The 19,935-nt window shown below is 40.5% G+C and overlaps 1 protein-coding gene across 1 annotated transcript; it reads right to left on the bottom strand.

Moving 5' to 3' along the window:
* Positions 1-11,383: 11,383 nt before the first annotated feature.
* Positions 11,384-19,507, bottom strand: LOC120990342 (olfactory receptor 6F1-like). Its single transcript, XM_040419100.1, has 2 exons — positions 18,738-19,507; positions 11,384-11,867 (listed from the first exon to the last, which is right to left on the bottom strand). The coding sequence occupies exons 1-2, from the start codon at positions 19,505-19,507 to the stop codon at positions 11,384-11,386; spliced, it is 1,254 nt and encodes a 417-aa protein (XP_040275034.1).
* Between the last annotated feature and the right edge of the window lie 428 nt (positions 19,508-19,935).

A 19,935-nucleotide genomic window follows, 5' to 3' on the forward strand; every position in this document is an offset into this window, starting at 1 on the left:
CCAAACAAGAGCCTTTCTCAAGCAATGAACACACTATATGCTGGGGTATATATAGTCCAACCCCCATTACAACATAATACAATCAATCAACAATAAAATATATAATTAACAGTGCAAAAGTGTATAAATAATATCCATACTTAAATACAATTGTGTAATATCCTTGAATAGGAGATGCCATAATAATGCATCCAAAATATAATAAATAGTGTACATATTATAACCTAAAAGGAAATAATTGGTGATAAGGAACAGGTGTATATATTAGTGCAGAAATTAGGAACGATGATGCTGCAAAGAAAGAAGGAAAAGTGTTAGCATACCCAGCGCCGTCCATCGCACCAAACATGTCACATGTCGATCAAACCGGCGTCCGTAAATAGGTAGTGCGCAGACGCCAACCGCGTCCTGTCACGGCGTGACGTCACCAGCATTGGTTGCAAGGACACGCGCACAGACATGCGCATTACCGCCGAGAAGCTCAGTCGGCCATACTACGAAAGGTCATTGCGCCCCACATGTCCATGTGTATGCGCATGTCCATGTATGTGTAGACAGGACAGCGCAGCACGGGAATACAAGCCGTGTTATACAATATGTATATACAGGGGGGGGGGGGGGCGGGGGGGGGCAGGGCAGGACGCTGTATCACAAAGTAGCACAGATCCCACCAACTAAGGGAGAACAGCGGAGACCACAACATCAATGTCGCGATCCTCACCAAGATCACCCATAGATCTCCCACAAACCAAACATGTATCGATATACCGCAGTGTAGACTGACACAGAATATAAATAATAGTGAGTTAGCCAGATCGAAATTACACATCATAATAAGGGCACTCTTATAGATAAATAAGGACATGTGGATACAATGTACGTGCACCAGGTACGTCACAAATCCTGTTTCTGCAGCATCATTAGAATCTGTGAATATAAAAAAGAAAAAGAATTAGAAACATGGCTTAGTAGTGTTCAATACATGTTTGGTTTGTGGGAGATCTATGGGTGATCTTGGTGAGGATCGCGACATTGATGTTGTGGTCTCCGCTGTTCTCCCTTAGTTGGTGGGATCTGTGCTACTTTGTGATACAGCGTCCTGCCCTGCCCCCCCCCGCCCCCCTGTATATACATATTGTATAACACGGCTTGTATTCCCGTGCTGCGCTGTCCTGTCTACACATACATGGACATGCGCATACACATGGACATGTGGGGCGCAATGACCTTTCGTAGTATGGCCGACTGAGCTTCTCGGCGGTAATGCGCATGTCTGTGCGCGTGTCTTTGCAACCAATGCTGGTGACGTCACGCCGTGACAGGACGCGGTTGGCGTCTGCGCACTACCTATTTCCGGACGCCGGTTTGATCGACATGTGACATGTTTGGTGCGATGGACGGCGCTGGGTATGCTAACACTTTTCCTTCTTTCTTTGCAGCATCATCGTTCCTAATTTCTGCACTAATATATACACCTGTTCCTTATCACCAATTATTTCCTTTTAGGTTATAATATGTACACTATTTATTATATTTTGGATGCATTATTATGGCATCTCCTATTCAAGGATATTACACAATTGTATTTAAGTATGGATATTATTTATACACTTTTGCACTGTTAATTATATATTTTATTGTTGATTGATTGTATTATGTTGTAATGGGGGTTGGACTATATATACCCCAGCATATAGTGTGTTCATTGCTTGAGAAAGGCTCTTGTTTGGAGCTGAAACGTTGCCATCTACATGGGTGATTAAAGACCATCATATTTTTACTTGGAGTGCTGTCCTTTCTTCGTTTTTATTCATCTGGGGTAAGCAGCAATATCCCTGGACATAGCACCCATTTTTGCTTGTTTCCAGTGCCGCCGCCTTCTTCCTTTTTTGATATATTGCTGGAGTGGCTGAGCACGGCAGTTTACCTTTGGACATTATAAATCTTGTACTATGGCTGAGACCGACTATCCATGTGGTTCTATGTACTCCCAGGAGGAGACGGATCGCATATTGCATGACATTGGGGGAGATGCTGCTTTTTTGAACACCCCTTCCATTCCTGAACTTAGAAGAAGATATGAATTTTTGTCTAAAAAGACAGCCTCTCTTCAATTACACATGACTACACTTGGGAATACTTCAAGGTACAAAGGATCCCACGTGGTATGAGGTCTAATCTGAGACCTAATCTATTTGCCAACAATGCTTTGTTTTGCAAAAAATTTGAGGCCTTATCGAATAGGTATTCCCTTGATTTTATTCTATTGAACATTCAGTACCTCCAGCATGAATTAATTACTATTGCTTCTGATACGGCGGATATTGAACATACATTACGGTCAGCTATGTCCGCCGAGGAGTATTCGCTGTTCAGCGATAACGTTGGTGTGCATGTAACACGAACCAAATTGGAGCTGGAGGAAGGAAAAAGGTCAAAGTGGAATCGTGACTCCGAGGATTACAAGAAAGATGCTGTTTACACCTGGCAGTCTGATAGTGGCAATTTCAATTATAAAGATCCCAGGAGAAAGAAAAGAAATACACCCGCTACCTCCACTTTATCTTCCCCTTTTTTAGGGAACAGTACGGATCCAGAAAAGAGAGACGTGGGCGGACCAGAAGAGGGGGTCGTCGACACCGCAGAACCGGTCAAGTCCAAAATCAACAAAACCAGAGCACAGACCACAAAGTCACTGGTGAACAAGAGGAGGTGACGGTGATCAACTTGTCATCCAGGACGCTCACTTTGGCTCAAGTGAGTGTCCTGAATAAAGGACTTTCGTTCTGCCCTATGTCTGTACCTAATTGGTTTGAACTGGACACTGACCTCCATGCTTTTTTTCGCAGGATTAAGCTTAAATTGTGGTTTAACTCTAGGACACGGATCGCGGCGCCTCAGGCTAGCGAGTTCTCCCTGGGCCGCCTCGATCTGTCTCTGAAAAGCAGTTTTACTCCATGCACCAATGAGGCCTCGATTGATGCATTCATTACTGCAGTTAAGTCTGATGTCTCTGCTTATAGATTGAGATGTGATAATGTTGCCTTCAAACATCCTAATTTATCCAAATCTGAAATTGAAGCGCTAGATCAATTAAGGAAAGACTCTTCACTGACGGTCAAGCCTGCGGACAAGGGTGGCGCAGTGGTCATCATGGACACCGGTAAATATGTGGCGGAGATTCAGCGTCAGCTGGATGATATCAATGTTTACTCTGTTCTTCAATGTGATCCTAAGTTCAAGATCGCTAAACTTATCCAGAGATGCTTGGCAGACGCTATGTTAGCGGGCACTATCGATGAGGACCTATGCACTTTTCTCACTGTAGATCATCCGGTGACCCCGGTTCTATATATACTTCCGAAAGTGCACAAGTCCCTTATTGATCCTCCCGGACGACCTATCGTCTCCGGGTCGGACTCCATCTTTAGTTGCATTGCTATTTTTCTGGATAAGGTTTTACATGAATTTGCAGTAGGGGCTGAGTCGTATGTACAAGATACGACCGACTTCCTATGCAAGTTGAGGGAGATTGATTTTACCGGTGTCCATGAGGTCCATCTGGCGTCCTTTGACGTCACTTCACTATACACCTCTATCAGTCATGATCTAGGTATTAATGCCATTTCCCGCATGCTTGACACTTCATCCTATACAGAGGCTGCTAGGCAACTCATCATTGATCTATTGCAGATAGTCTTGAGACATAATTATTTCATGTTCCAAGACACCTTTTTCCAACAAAAAAGGGGCGTGGCTATGGGATCTAACGTGGCACCTACCTACGCCAATATCTTTATGAGATGCTTTGAGGAGGATGTCGTCGATGTATCTCCACCACCGCAGCAATTGGCTGCGGTGGTGGAGATACATCGACGACATCTTCCTCATATGGACTGGTAGTGTCACCCAGTTACTTGAATTTCATCGGTTTTTAAACGGTGTTGACAGGGATCTGCAGTTCACGTTAATCCATTCGGATACTGAACTGCAGTTTCTTGATACCACTGTTACGTTTGGCGAGAGCGGGATACACACTCAGCTCTATACCAAACCAACTGATAAAAATACCCTCCTCTGTTACAATAGTGGTCATCCACGTAACACACTTAAGTACTTACCCTTTTCACAATTTCTTAGGGTTAAACGAATTGTTTCTGAGCCTGACAAACTAGATTCCTCCTTAAATAATATGGCCGTCAAATTCAAAAAAAGGGGTTACCCTACTAAATTGTTGGATTCTCACATGAACAAGGTCCGTGATTTGGATAGGAGTAGTCTTCTAAAAAGGAAGTCATCTGAAGGATCCTTGACTCGGATTCCTTTCATCTCCAAATTTACGGAACAAAGTGAAGAGATTAACTGTATCATTAAGCGGCATTGGGGTATTTTGGGGGGCTGCCATAGTGAGATCCAGGAATTCAGATCTCCCCCCCTATTCTCTTATTGTAGGTCTAGAAGCCTACGGGATCAACTAGTCAGAGCGGATATTGGCCCTAAATCTAGGTCGGTACAAACTGCACTAACTACATTGGGCAAGGGTAGTTTTCCCTGCCTATGCTGCACTGATTGTAAATATATGGGTAAAGGCAGTGCTTTCATTCATCCTGTCACCGGAGTTGTACACCCTATTCGTTTTCACCTTACATGCAATTCCTGTTACGTGGTTTATGTCTTGATCTGTCCATGTAAGTTATTGTATGTGGGTGAAACCTCAACTGATCTTAAGACGCGGCTCAACAATCACCGCTTGTCCATTCGTAAAAAGAGAAAGGACCTCCCAGTTGCCAAACATTTCACAGAATTTAAACACTCTGAAAAAGATCTGAAATGTTGGGCCATTGATCATGTACCCATGCCCAGACGTGGGGGGAACAGGGTACGGATTCTCAAAAAGAGAGAGCTCCTCTGGATCTATACTCTTAACAGTTTGAGACCCAATGGACTCAATGTGGATTACAATCCGGGGATTTATGTTTAAATGAGTTGTTTGCCCTCTTTATGTGATATGCGCCGTCTTCTCTTGTGCTACATAGTGTATTTTTGAACACTACTAAGCCATGTTTCTAATTCTTTTTCTTTTTTATATTCACAGATTCTAATGATGCTGCAGAAACAGGATTTGTGACGTACCTGGTGCACGTACATTGTATCCACATGTCCTTATTTATCTATAAGAGTGCCCTTATTATGATGTGTAATTTCGATCTGGCTAACTCACTATTATTTATATTCTGTGTCAGTCTACACTGCGGTATATCGATACATGTTTGGTTTGTGGGAGATCTATGGGTGATCTTGGTGAGGATCGCGACATTGATGTTGTGGTCTCCGCTGTTCTCCCTTAGTTGGTGGGATCTGTGCTACTTTGTGATACAGCGTCCTGCCCTGCCCCCCCCCGCCCCCCTGTATATACATATTGTATAACACGGCTTGTATTCCCGTGCTGCGCTGTCCTGTCTACACATACATGGACATGCGCATACACATGGACATGTGGGGCGCAATGACCTTTCGTAGTATGGCCGACTGAGCTTCTCGGCGGTAATGCGCATGTCTGTGCGCGTGTCTTTGCAACCAATGCTGGTGACGTCACGCCGTGACAGGACGCGGTTGGCGTCTGCGCACTACCTATTTCCGGACGCCGGTTTGATCGACATGTGACATGTTTGGTGCGATGGACGGCGCTGGGTATGCTAACACTTTTCCTTCTTTCTTTGCAGCATCATCGTTCCTAATTTCTGCACTAATATATACACCTGTTCCTTATCACCAATTATTTCCTTTTAGGTTATAATATGTACACTATTTATTATATTTTGGATGCATTATTATGGCATCTCCTATTCAAGGATATTACACAATTGTATTTAAGTATGGATATTATTTATACACTTTTGCACTGTTAATTATATATTTTATTGTTGATTGATTGTATTATGTTGTAATGGGGGTTGGACTATATATACCCCAGCATATAGTGTGTTCATTGCTTGAGAAAGGCTCTTGTTTGGAGCTGAAACGTTGCCATCTACATGGGTGATTAAAGACCATCATATTTTTACTTGGAGTGCTGTCCTTTCTTCGTTTTTATATATATATATATATATAATATAATAAAAAAAATTATATGTCACATTTACACTTGTTTTTTTCAGCGCTATTTTTTATTTTTATTTTTTCCATATTTTTTATATATTTTTTCACATGTTTCATTAGTAATTTCATTTTTGAGTATACACTTGTACACCTCTAATTATATATTTTCACTCTTATTAACATATAATGATGTTATTGCACAATAGTATTATTTTTTTTTTGTATACGATTATACCACACTATATTTGATATATTTTTTATTTACAATTATTATTATTATGTTTTTATGATTTGCTACACAATAATCATATAATAATCATGGATTAAGTTATTTGTATTTTATGAGGGGTAAAGCCAGGCCTGCGCATGCGCTCAATAAACTTAATGCCACTGGTATTTATCCTGCGATGGCTGTATCGCGGGATTGCCTGCGTCATCATGTGACGCGATATCAGGTCATGTGACAGATCTGTCACGTGACGTTCCGCTTCACATACTTGCGGTGCATCTAATCATTTATTCAGCAATGGGTGTGGAGCTTTGTGATTGGTGTTTTGGAGTATTTAGTGTGTGTCCCGCAGTTATGACGCCACCCTCAGATAAAGGTTCATCGAAACGCTCGTCAGGCTTGGCGCCATCCCGGAGGAGACACATTACGGGTAACTGATTCTGTCCTGCATATAGACTTCTGTTGTATCTTTTGCACTTGCACTTTATTTAGTTTTTCACTTTTTGGACTATTATGAATTGTTGCCATTGTGTTCTCTTCCGGTGATGTCGCCATTTTCCCTGCACTTGTTTTTAAATATTTTACCTATACGAATTATGCAAATAAATATTGTTATTGATTTCTTGCGGTCTGGAAGTTTTTATTAGGTATTTATATTGTTTTTTGCCATAGGCATGTGCTCATTTGAGCAATATATGATAGTTAATCATATGATATATTTCTCCAATTTTTTTGTAAAGGGGAGCTAATTATTTTTTTTACTTAGTTTACTTACCCAAGATTAGTTTATTCTCTGCAGCTAATGAAAACCCAAAAATTTGAATATTATATGAGACCAATTTAAAAAAAAAAAAGATTTTTGTGGCATGGAGAGGATAAGCACTGTTGTAGTGTTATGGAAACCCAGAAAAAATATGATTTGGAACTGATCACTTGCTGTTTGGGTCTATTACTTTGTTTAAAAATCTATCAAATTTATTATTGATATAGAGTTTGGGACCTGAGAATAATTTCCTCCAGTGGACCCAAGGAACCACAGTCCGACATTGTACACCACAGATTCTCTATGGGGTTTACATCAGGCGAGTTTGCTGGCCAATCATGCACAGTGATGCCGTGGTTATTACACCAGGTATTGGTACTTTTGGCAGTGTGGTCAGGTGCCAAGTCCTGCTGGAAAATGAAATGAGCATCTCCAAAAAACTTATCATCAGAGGGAAGCATGCAGTGCTCTAAAATTTCCTGGTAGACAATTGCACTGACTTTAGACTTGATTAAACAGGGTGGATAGCAGATGATATGGCCCCCCAAACCATCACTGACTGTGGAAACTTCACATTGAATCACAAGCAGCTTGGATTATGTGCCTCTCTACTCTTCTCCCAGACTCTGAGACCTTGATTTCCAAATTAAATGCCATTTTCTTTTTCCTCTGAAAACAGGACTTTGGAACACTGAGCAACAGTCCAGTCCTTTTTCTCCTTAGCCCAGGCAACAGGCTTTTGACATTTTATCTGGGTCATGACAGTGGCTTGACACAAGGAATGCAACAATTCTAGCCCATATCCTGGATACGTCTGTCTGTGGTGACTCTTCAAGCACTGACTCCAGCTGCAGTCCACTCCTTGTGAACGTCCCCCATATTCTTGTATGGCCTTTTCTTGACAATCATTTAAAGGATGTGGTTCTCCCTGTTGCTTGTGAAGCTTTTTCTACCTCCCTTTTCCTTCCACTCAACTCTCCATTAATATGCTTGGATACAGCACTTAAAACACTGTAAACGCCAGCTTCTTTAGCAATGACTTTTTGTGGCTTCTCCTCCATGTGGAAGGTGTCAAAACCTGTCTTCTAGACAACTGTCAAGTCAGCAGTGTTCCCCATGATTGTCTAGACTCCTGAACCAGACCGAGGGACCATTTTAAGGCATATCAAATCTTTGAAGGTGTTATTATAACTTGAGGGTAATGTTGGATCTTTTTTGGTTTTCAAAATCGTTATTATTCTCGCATCTAACATTTCTTTGGTGGGATCTTTACCCTCTGCAATATAATTAAATAGTATAGTTAAGTGAAGTATTAAAATATCCGAATATTGGTGGAAGTATTCAGTTATGAACCTGCCGTGACCGACTCGCTATCGTTTAATCACCAATTAATAGTATTCTGGTCTTTATCCAGAACAGGTAGGTCAAGAGAATTCAAGTAGTCATTGAGAGAAGGTTTAAATCTTCTTTCTCATTCAGATTATATAATTCATAAAATGTTCCATGAGAGATTCCAAAATTCTAGATGTATCATGGGTAATCTCACCATCCCTCATTCTTATGTTCTCTGTTCTTGCTTCCATCAGTCTATGGATGAGCACCCTGCCTGGTTTATCACCAGTTGCATAAAACTTAGATTTATCTTTTTTAAAGACTTGATGAGTTGTTGAATTAGCATGCGCTTTAATTTCAAGTAGGCCGCCACCAGATTGAAATAGGCCAAACTCATTGGATGAGTCTTATGTTCGTTTTCTAAGCAATTTGCTGTAAGGCCTCTTTCAAGGCTTGCTCATCCTTTCTTTTAAGTTGAGATTGTAGCTTCAGAAAGATGCCTCTCATCGGATATGTATGGGTGCACAATAATAATGGAGGGGATATATTTCCTATATTATTGATCTCTAAAAATTCTGCCAAATCTCTTAATCACATCTATATTTCTATTAAGTACGTTCCGTAACATTTTCCATAACCTAAAGTTTTCCGTCTGTACCATAGATGTAGTGGAAAGTAAAATAGGAGCTATGTAGTAGTTAAGATATCGATAGCTTGTATTGATGGGACCAATGCCCTATCCAATAAAAAAAAAGTTGGGAGCAATGTCCTATCCATAAAAAAAAAAAAGAATCAATACGTGAATATGATTGGTGTGCCGCTGAAAAGAAGGTTCTGGATCTTGAAAAGTAGTATGATATTTCTTCCAATAGGATCCGTAATACATTTAATAAGCTGAACGTTTAGTAATTTATGAGCCACTATCAGGACTTCCATCTTTTTTCTCAATGCTTTGGAATGAAAAATCAGTGGATATTTCTTACTTGCAAATCTGAAATTGTCCTGCTGCAATAAATGAGTTTCTTGCAACAAGACAAGCCCAGCATCACTATTAGCGATCTCTTTCCATACAGAGAATCTCTTGTGAGATGAGTTTAAAAGGGGTTTTCCAAAAAGTATATACTGATGACCTATCTTCTGGGTGTCTGACACCTGGGACTCCTGCCAATCAACTGAGAAGGCACCAGAGCTCGCAGTAGCTCTGCAGCCCTCTCCAGCTTTTCCTAGGATTTGTTGGACACGTTCATCCATCACAGTGAATGGGGCTGATCACGATACCAAGCACAGCTATACAATGTACGGTGATGTGCTAGGTAAACTGCAAGAAGGCAGCAGCACTCACAGGGCACTGGTGCCTTCTCAAATAGCTGACTGGTATGGGTCTCAGGTGTCGGACCTCCACCGATCAGAAATTGATGACCTATCCAAAAGGATAGGTCATCATTATTAAAGTCTCGGAAACCCCTTTTACATTAAGACCGCACAATCTTATACTCATACTGTACAACACTTTATTAGTAGATTTTCCATCCAGCTCTCTTATCCATTCCATAGAACAGACAAAACAAGATGAGGAGTAAGAGAAAGAAAAAAGAAAAAGGGTGAGAGAAAATGTCAGAGAAAAAAAAAAATGGCCTCTCAAAACCCTTCCCCAACCTCAGTCCATGGATGATACAAAACGGTTGTACAAGACAACCACTTATGTTCTTCTTTCTTTGCACCCTGCACCAAATGTCTATTGGTGTCTTAAATTGTCTTTCCAACATCCATACATTTTAGCCAGGGTATTTTTCTTAACTTAAGGTAACCAGTTGGGTTCTATCCATCGGGAGGCAATATTATAGGTTTAATATGTCCTTCAATTTTCAATGTACTTTACTCAATCAGATGTATACGGGAAAAAAATCATAGTTAAAATTGCACAACTGAAGTTATGTGACATATTAATCCTTTTCCTGCCTTTCAGGGGGTTTAACATCCCCAGTTAGACTGTGTTTTCCATGCCTCACTAACATCTTGCTATACGTATTAATCATCTGCCTTTGAAAAGATGAGTTGGCATGGAAACCCCCAACGGCAAAAAATTGTATTATCTCTCAAAATGTCTGAAACACACTTAAACTGTAATGGCTGTAGGTAGGGAAAAACGAAGACAGTAATGTTGAGTAAAAATTTGATTGGCCACAAATCCAAATTTCCTGGAGCTTTGTGGTAAAGAAATACATTTTTCCTGAAATGGTGGTTATATACACTGACCAAAAGTATAAGCGCAGCACTTTTGATTTTGCTCCCATTTTTTTTGCATGAGCTGAACTCAAAGATCTGAAACATTTTCTACATACACAAAAGACCCATTACTCTCAAATATTGTTCACAAATCTGTCTAACTCTGTGTTAGTGAGCACTTCTCCTTTGCTGAGATTTAATTGTAACGGGGAGCCGGCAACGCGCTTCCCCTCTGCAGCGCCGCCGGAATCCCGCTAGTGAAGAGGAGCAAGGACGCGGCCAGAGTCCTCATTCTCTGGGTAGTTAATATTAATATCCTTGATTCTCTTGGCATGTTCTACAGAGTCTTTTTCAAGCCAATCAACAAGGAAGTCTATCTCCTCACTACATGACAGACCTCTTTTGTAATGTTATAAAAAGAGGCATGCTCTATAGTTTTCAGGGTGATCACTGAACTTCGCCAATCCCTTTGTAACTAGCTCTTGTTTAGTAAAGAACCTGGCAAAGTCTTTTGATCTCTGGTTACTACTAAGGTTGGTTGGAGATGGGAAGTGAGAGTGCGGTGGGCGATCATACCTGTATGGAGTCTCTGACTTAGGCCAGCCCATGTCATACCGTCTTGTGGGATAAGGTGGCTCTGCAAGCTGGACTGGAAGCTGGCTTCCTTGGTGTGAAGAGAAGTTAGCTCGAGTTCTGTCACATGGCTCTGTGCTCTCTTGTTTGTAGGACTGGGTTCAGAGTGTGACTCTTTCTTTTGGATGGTATGATTCTTCTGTGGCATAGGTGACATCTTCGGTTCCTGGGAATGGATCAGCATTGCTGTTTGGTCTAGAGTGTTGACGGACATACTCTGAAGTGCGTCGTACAGGATCTTGCTGGCCGAGTTCTGGGCTAAGCACACTGTTGTGACTTTCAGTTTCCGGGAATTCCATTGCTTCCAAGAACTCTGCCTCAGCTATGGCGGCTGCCGTTTCTTTCTCTACGGCGAGTTTCTCTAGCTTTGCATCTAAGAAAACCTTTTGCATTTCTAGTGAAGCCTGTTGCTTTGCTTTCTCAGCCTCTAACTGTGCCTTTTCTTCTTTCATCTTCATTTCTTGTTTGGCAAAGGCTGCTTTGACCTTCGCGGCTTCTGTGCGGGCAATGGCAGCTGCATTGCTAACGGAAGACGACTTGGAGGAACCATCCTTCTCTGATATTGTCTTATAGCTCGATACTGTGCTTCACGACATGGTGTTAGTGAAGACACTTAACTGCGTGGAGACTACTGTGCTGTGGAATGCCGGTCGCTGTGCTTAGAGAACGGTCACGGTATGCAATCAAATGTGTCTACATTGCTTGAAGCAGCTATCCCCTTGCAGCACTGGACTGTATAGAAGTCACTGTGGTGTCCGTTTGCAGATATTACGTGGACCGTAACAGACTTCTGTGTAGTCAGGTGAACGTCTCTCGCTAGAAGTCGTCGTTTACTGTCCTGTTATAACAACATGTACCCCTGGGGTCTATATGCAGTTCAACAGGCAGATATCACCATTCTACTAGTTAATAAGTAGAGACTTGTTTCTGTAATCTGTGGTTTTATTAACCGGCAGTAGATAAGGTAAACTATAAAAAAAAGGAACATACAAAGAACTGAATGTACAGCACAATGTACACAAAGCTCATAAGAAAACATTAATTAATCCCTTACCGATGATGTTTGAGTAAAGAGACACACAATGTGCAGCTGCTCCTTCCAAGGGGTGAAGGAAAATTGCAGAAGGAAGTCAGGTGACCTAATGAATATTCATAGCTTATAACAAAACAACAATGCGCTTACAGCTAAAGGTCACTAGGTGGTGATGTAGGCACACATATGAACACGCATTAACAAAAAACGATGCAATGGCGAATGAAGAGAAGACAGTACAGAGATGGTGTGCAGGTAAACATACAAAAGCACCACAGTCCCTTCAAACAGCTAAACAGACAGGAGATAGACGCCCTCCAATATTCTACATATTCCTAGACCATGCCATTCAGCTTTATTCAGACTACTTCTGTGTATTTGCCTGAACACTATGAGGTGGACTTCAAGCAGATTTTTGGCACATCTGAATGGGACTTTTAAAAATCCCTAGCTTGAATGGAGATAAAAAATGTCACTGTGTATCCAGAACCTATTGGAGAACACCCATGACTACCAGCCCTGTCATAGATCAACTTTTTAACTAAGTTCTATGGGGGATGTTTATCGTTTGCTGTTGTTTTTGTGTCAAAGTTTTAAGACAGACTTTGCGTGCCTGCTCCAACTTTATGAAATGGTGCACCCTAATAGTATTGGCGTGAGTGCAATGTGGGTTACACCTTTAGGTATAAAAGTAGACCAGGGGGTTGCTTTGCATAGGTTGCACCTTTTTTACTACTTTTGCAAAATTCACACATAGTAAATGAGCCATAATCCAGGTGTAATCTCACTTTTAGCCCTTATACATAAACCATTTTGAAAAGTGGTGAGGATCATGAAATGTTGCAAAATATCACCAAATGGCACAGAAAACGTTGCAATCGACAACTCGTGTTACATTTTTAAAGTCACAAAACTTACGCATGTGAATGTGTATATTATTTACTTCTCTGGGATTTTCTGAATTTGGGTCCCATTTTAAATGACATGTATAATACTCATCTTTTATAACTGTTTTTGGCATAATTTAAATAGTACGGTGGGCATTTATTAAATTACATACATCAATTTTGTGGCTTAAAAAGCCATGAAATACAAGTGTACAATGCGTGTTTTACATTCCAGAGAGTGCAGTTTTAAATCTTTGAGTAAAAACCCCTGAAATGGTAATCTGAAATCTAGAACAGGGCATCTCTAGACAGTTCAACTGATGGTGTGAGGTGCAAAAATAGCAATACAAGTGTTCAACGCATACTTTACAATCCAGATGGTACCATTTTAAATCTCAGTGAAAGCACTTGAAATAGTAGTCCACACAGGTGAACAGTTACTAAACTACATCAACCAACAAATATCCTGTTAGCTGTCACCTCACCAACTTCATCTGGGCAAGGTGGTCAGAAACAATGGGCATAACTTAGTGACTGCACTGAATGTAGGGAAAATAACACATGTTCTTAAGTGGCGAGGAATGCTCTTCTGGACTTGCAGTGACAAAATGGTCCACCATTACACCCCTAATCAAGAACATTCTAACTCACTGTAATTCGATATTGCACATGCCAGAGCATCTGTATGAGCAGCGGTAAACCATGAAAGATTCTGTCATGTACTAGACTGCCTCAGCAGGGAGCATGTGTTGTTTCAAGGCCAGGCAGCGGCAAGTTATCCAAAATGCCTCTCACATGCTGAAGTCCTTTAAAGAGGCCACACAATTTGTTGGTACAGACAACTGTGGCATGAACAATGTCATCCCCCTCATATTTATCTTAGAACAGAAATTGAAGCTCATGTAACAGGGCACGACGGCAGAATACGAACAACTAACGTATCTTGCTATCTGCCCCATGGCTGTTGGGGACCCACATGGAAAAACTTCTATGGAGATGGAGAATCAGGGGCTGCCACTGGAGGGTGAGGAGGAGTCAGAGGTGGAGGATGATGATGATGCTTATGAAAGTGATATTGGCTACAACACCCAATTGTCTTGGTAGAAGGTTGATCCTTAAAGAACTGGCTCTTCAGGCATGCTGGCCAAAATTGCAAGCTGTATGCACTGACAGGCGTATCATTGGTTTCAAGCAGTCTGATTATTACTGGACAGCAATTCTTTTAGACCTTTGCTATCAAAACAAAATGGGGGAACGTTTCCTACCTCCGAAAGAGAGGTCAAATTAAGTTACTACCAGGAAGCACTGTGTACGCAGCTTGCAGCAGCTTTCAGAGAGCAAACTCCTGCCTCCATTATGTCTGAACGGAAGACCTCCTGCCACCACAAGCAGGAGCACTTGCAGCAGCCAGTTTTGTCTCCTCAACATAAAGAGCAGTGTTTTCACATAGGCCAGGTTGAGGCAAATCAACAATCTGAGACTTCCAGCCTCAATGCCCACCTATACTCTGGCCTGTCTCTAGCATATACCCATAACTCGTTGACCTCTGGGCAGACAGACTAGAGCAGTGGCCTCGAACTAACAAATTATCCTCTTTGTCTTCTTTATTGCCCTTCCTCCAGTGTCATCTCGGAGAGGGTTTTCAGCACCGTAGGCTGTGTTGTAACAACCAAACAGACGAAGTTATCCTCTGGCAGTGTGGAAAAAACATCACGTTTAGGCCCTTTTGACAGGATTGTATTTTTTGTCCGCATCCAATCTGAATTGTTTGCCTATCGCACACAGACTCATTCATTTCTATGGGTCTGCAAAAAAACTGACAGCACACCGTGTGCTGTACGCATCTGTATTTCCATTCTGCAGTCCCACAAAAAAGATTGAACATGTCCTATTTTTTACCCTTTTTGCAGACAAGGATAGTCATTGTTAAAAAGTAACAAATCTAACATGGACATCACACAGCTGACATCTGTTTCTTTTGTGGATCTCAAAATTATACGATCGTGTAAATGCATCGTTATCAAAATGAACTAAGCCTGGATTTGGGAGGAATTTCGCACTCCTTCAGCTGAGGCCGATGAATAGATCTAAAATTGTAGGTTATAGTAGCTCACCCCACTTATAACCTTGGTAATGGTGCTCTGCTGTAAGTGATTCACTTCCTCTCTTAGTTTAAACAAATCTAAATTAATAAGCAGGCACTCACCATCGGAATTTCACATATATAACACATTTATTAATTAGATAAAATTTGTTGATTTGATAAAATATACTATATTCAATACTATAAAATGTACCTTAAAACTTGTCAATACATATAACATCTAAAATATAACCATATAACCAATTACAATTGGATAAGAATATCAAGAATAGAATATATTAAAATCGAATAAAAAATCGAATAAAAATCGAATATTTATCACATAGGATTATTTTGAAGTTACTTTTTTCAAATGTAATTCGAACAAAATTTCAAACATCCATTAATCTTCCAAAGTATGTTTGTCTCTATGTCTTTGTTGAGAATTTTGAATGAGTCAATATAGAGTTCCTTACAGAATGTATATAATTGCAATGAACAAAGATCGGATCAGTCTTTGATATCGTTAGTTTATGCACTGCAGTGTCTGGTGTTTTCAGTTGGGACACTAAGGCTGCGCAGTTTGTAATTGATGAGTAACTTTCGAATTAATACGATTTATCTTGCATAATATAGTCAATTGTTCGTATAAAATTTGATTATGCTTACTGTAGAGGCGTCCCTCTCACAGTGCTCGTTACTCACCCAAACCCAGAACTGTTGTCTTTGCTTTTCATATGGCGTAGTTATAGCGCTCAGCTGTCGGCGTCCCACGTGTTGGTGTGTAGAAACGTGGTATTCCACTATGGGTATACAGCTTAAAGAAAAAAAGACGAAGTTATAGGGTTTGTTTTAAAAAATTCCAGCTTTTTCGAATATTTCTTGATCCTGCAGGATATATGAATTTAGTAGTTTGGTTCCTTTAGTCAAAATTTTGACTCATTCAAAATTCTCAACAAAGACATATAGACGAACATACTTTGGAAGATTAATGGATGTTTGAAATGTTGTTTGAATTACATTCGAAAAAAGTAACTTCAAAATAATCCTATGTGATAAATATTCGATTTTTATTCGATTTTAATATATATTCTATTCTTGATATTCTTATCCATTTGTAATTGGTTATATGGTTATAATTTTAGATGTTATATCATGTATAGACAAGTTTTAAGGTACATTTTATAGCATTGAATATAGTATATTTTATCAAATCAACTAATTTTATCTAATTAATAAATGTGTTATATATGTGAAATTCCGATTGAGAGTGCCTTCTGATTCATTTATAATAATTTATAGATGAATAGATCTAGCCTTGCTGACGGTGCCCCACCTTGCCACTCTTCTGTCTGCCTGCCTACCATCATGTTCCATACCGCTGCTACTCTTTGCTGCTAATCCCCTACTGCCACCAATATTAATGCTATTTATCCGTCACTACTACTACCACCCACAGACAGCCGATCTACTTTGTTTTACGTTCTATGCTATGCTGCTTCTGCTGCCACTTTACATATCCACACTGCACTGCTGCTGCTCCCAATTAAAAGGGCAAATTTTTATAGGCTCATTCACAATGAGCCACTTTTTGGTTTGGCAGTTACCACTTGAACATACATTCTGGCCTCGCTAAAGCATCTTTTTTTTATTTTTTATCCTATAACACTGTGTTTTTAAGTACCGTCTGCCCCCGATAAGGGACAAATTTCTGGAAGCTTATATGAAAAAGCAGAACTTATACCACAGAGTGTGTTTTCAAACATGTATGTTAATGCCATCAACCATGAATTTACCCATATCTATGTATGTCAGGGTCAGTCCGACATGATTTGCTATTGCTGTCATTGCATTCCAGAGCTAAGGGCGGGGGAGGGAGGAAAGAGAAAGCTAAATTTCATAAAGAATTAACCAGAAGGGATAACATTTTCTAAAAATTCAGAGTCCTAAGAGACTAGAGGGTGTTTTATACCAATTTCAAGGGAAATGGGAACCACTTTGGTAGAATCAATTTGAGTCTGAACTGAACTTTTCAAAGAATTTGGCAAATCCATAACAAACAGATGTCTCAAAAGGTTTGCTTATCTCTATAATATATGTTTATAATAAAAACCTCATTCAAATTGTAGTGCCCTGGAGCAGGAGTACTTTGACGTTTTGACATTTGTGGGCATTTGCCTATATCCCCTATGCAAAGTTAAAACTCCCTACTTTATTTCTCTTGAAAGGGCTAACTTATACTGTTTAATACTGTGTAACTGCATTTTATATGTATGTTGTGATGTATATCCTGTTCATTTGCACTGTATTTGCAAGTCTCTGCGGAAAGGGTTAATGAACACTGAGAGACTGTTAGGACTTTGAATGAGATGTTGGTAATTTTCCACAGCTATTAAAGGCTTTAAAAAAGAGCCTGTTTTAGTGTTGTTTATCACCAAAATCAGACAAACTGACCTTGTTACTGTCTGGTTTAGCTCTCTTGTTGTGTCTGGAAACTTTTTTTTGTCTGGAAAAACTGCTGTGTCATTGTCATTGAAGCTCTAATGTAAGTCTATGAGAGACGGAAAGTGTTACAATGTATCTGTTTGTGCTGAGCTTCTCCACTCCACCTCTCCCACTAGACGGTTTCAGTCTTGCTAGAAATTGTATATAAGGAGAGCAGTCAGAGCTGGAAGGGGAAGATTCTGCCAAACTGCATGAGTGACCAGAAGAAGATGCTGAGCCACAGACCATGGGTGACCAGCCCTGTGACCAAGGATTTACTCGGACTACTGAGCTACAGACCATGGACCTTTGACCAGGGTTCCGGACTTCTGAAAGAGAGAGAGAGGGACAGCTAGCTCAGGACTTTCCTCAGCATCAATCCCTTCTTCTGCCAGGGAGGAGACTGGAGAAGCCAGCTCTATGCCTTGTCTGTATTGTTTTGCACCTGAATTCCTCCAGTAAAGAAGCACACTGGTTACTGAAGACACTGACTCTCTGGACTTTTTTCCAATTGCGGTGCACCACACCTTACCATCACTTCCAGAGAGCAGCAACACGTGGTGACACCTTGACCATGTCCAGGGGACCCAGCGTAGTGTTAGGGCCACCCCAAACCTGGCCACTACAAAATGAAATGTCACCTAATGATACATTCACTTCAACTAGATTTATTTTATTATCATTCCAAATTATTTTATGACTAAATAGAACATAATGTTATAGTGATTTCATAAATAATAAGATATATCTTGACTATACACATAACAGCCTTAAATAAGGTCTCCTCATCTTTTCATGTCTTCACACCACATAAATTTAGAAAATTTATCCCAGAAGACTGAATCTCTTTGTTTCTTAGACTGTATATAACAGGGTTTAGAAGTGGGGTCAATACAATGTAGACAAGGGAAATAAACTTGTTAGCAGTCATAGAATGTCCACTGTAAGGAACCATGTAGATTACGAACATGGAGCCATAATAAGTAGATACAACCACCAAATGAGAGGCACAAGTGGAGAAAGTCTTTTGTCGGCCTGAGGTGGAGGAAATTCCAAAAATTGTCATAAAAATACAAACATATGATATGATTATAAGTACAAAAGGCAACAGAATTACTGGAATGCAAAGAACTACCATAGCAATACTTACAGGGGTTTTGTCTAAGCAAGAAGGTTGTAAAATAGGGGAAAAATCGCAAAAAAAATGGTTAATAACATGCGGCCCACAGAAATCTATGTTACATAAAATGACAAGTGTGATGAGCACTAACATAAAGCTGATCCCCCAGGATGAGATGATCAGGCTGTATTTAAGCTTGACACCCATCACTGAGATATAATGTAGAGGTCTACATATGGCCAAGTACCGGTCATAGGACATGGCCGTGAGCAAAAAACATTCAGCACTGACTGATACCCCATAAAAGTAAAACTGGGCTAAACACCCAACATAAGGAACTGTGCTCCCTTCTCTTATAATAATATCCAGCATCTTAGGAACAATAATTGTCACAAGGATTATGTCTGATAGCGCCAAATGTCCAAGGAAGAAATACATTGGAGAACGGAGACGTTGGCTTGTGGACACCAGTAAAATGATCAACAGGTTTTCACATATAGTCATGGAATACATTAGAAGAACAATAGAGAAGAAAGGCAACTTGTAATCATTCAGAGCTGGGAATCCCAGTATAAGAAACTCAGTGACCGTGGTAGAGTTAACTTCATGAACTTTCATCTCTAAATGTTTTATAAAAGTGTTTACAGTACGTTAATATATTTTCCCCCCAAACATGGATCTGCCACAACCCATTCTTGGTTAACCAAGTCGTTACCAGTGTTGCTTGCGTCCAGGGACACGCTTTTGACCGTACACGGAGGGTAACGCCCGGCTCCTTCTCACAGTACGTCTGTCCGACTCCAACTTTTACACAGCCTTTGTCGGACAGCTAGAAATCTTGTGCACTGAGAGAGGCCTATTGCCAATCTTAATGCTATTTCCACTCCCACAAGGCCTTCAGGCCAGAGCTCCTTTTGCTGGATTCCCAGTATGCCTCCTAAAGGGTTATTCACACAGCTGAGCTGTGCCTGTGTTTGGCTAGCTGAACCTACCTAATAATCGAGATCCGCTTTTCTCCAGCTCCTCCAGTCAATCTCCTGCTGATA

The sequence above is a fragment of the Bufo bufo genome, chromosome 1, assembly GCF_905171765.1.
Source record: "Bufo bufo chromosome 1, aBufBuf1.1, whole genome shotgun sequence".
NCBI classification, from domain to species: domain Eukaryota; kingdom Metazoa; phylum Chordata; class Amphibia; order Anura; family Bufonidae; genus Bufo; species Bufo bufo.

Bases quoted from the DNA above. Each gene is read 5' to 3' on its own strand.
- LOC120990342 (XM_040419100.1), bottom strand. From the start codon at position 19,507: ATGAAAGTTCATGAAGTTAACTCTACCACGGTCACTGAGTTTCTTATA. The intron at 11,868-18,737 runs GTTCGTAATCTA...CATGTCGTGAAG, and splicing joins TCTACTTATTATGGCTCCAT to CACAGTATCGAGCTATAAGA.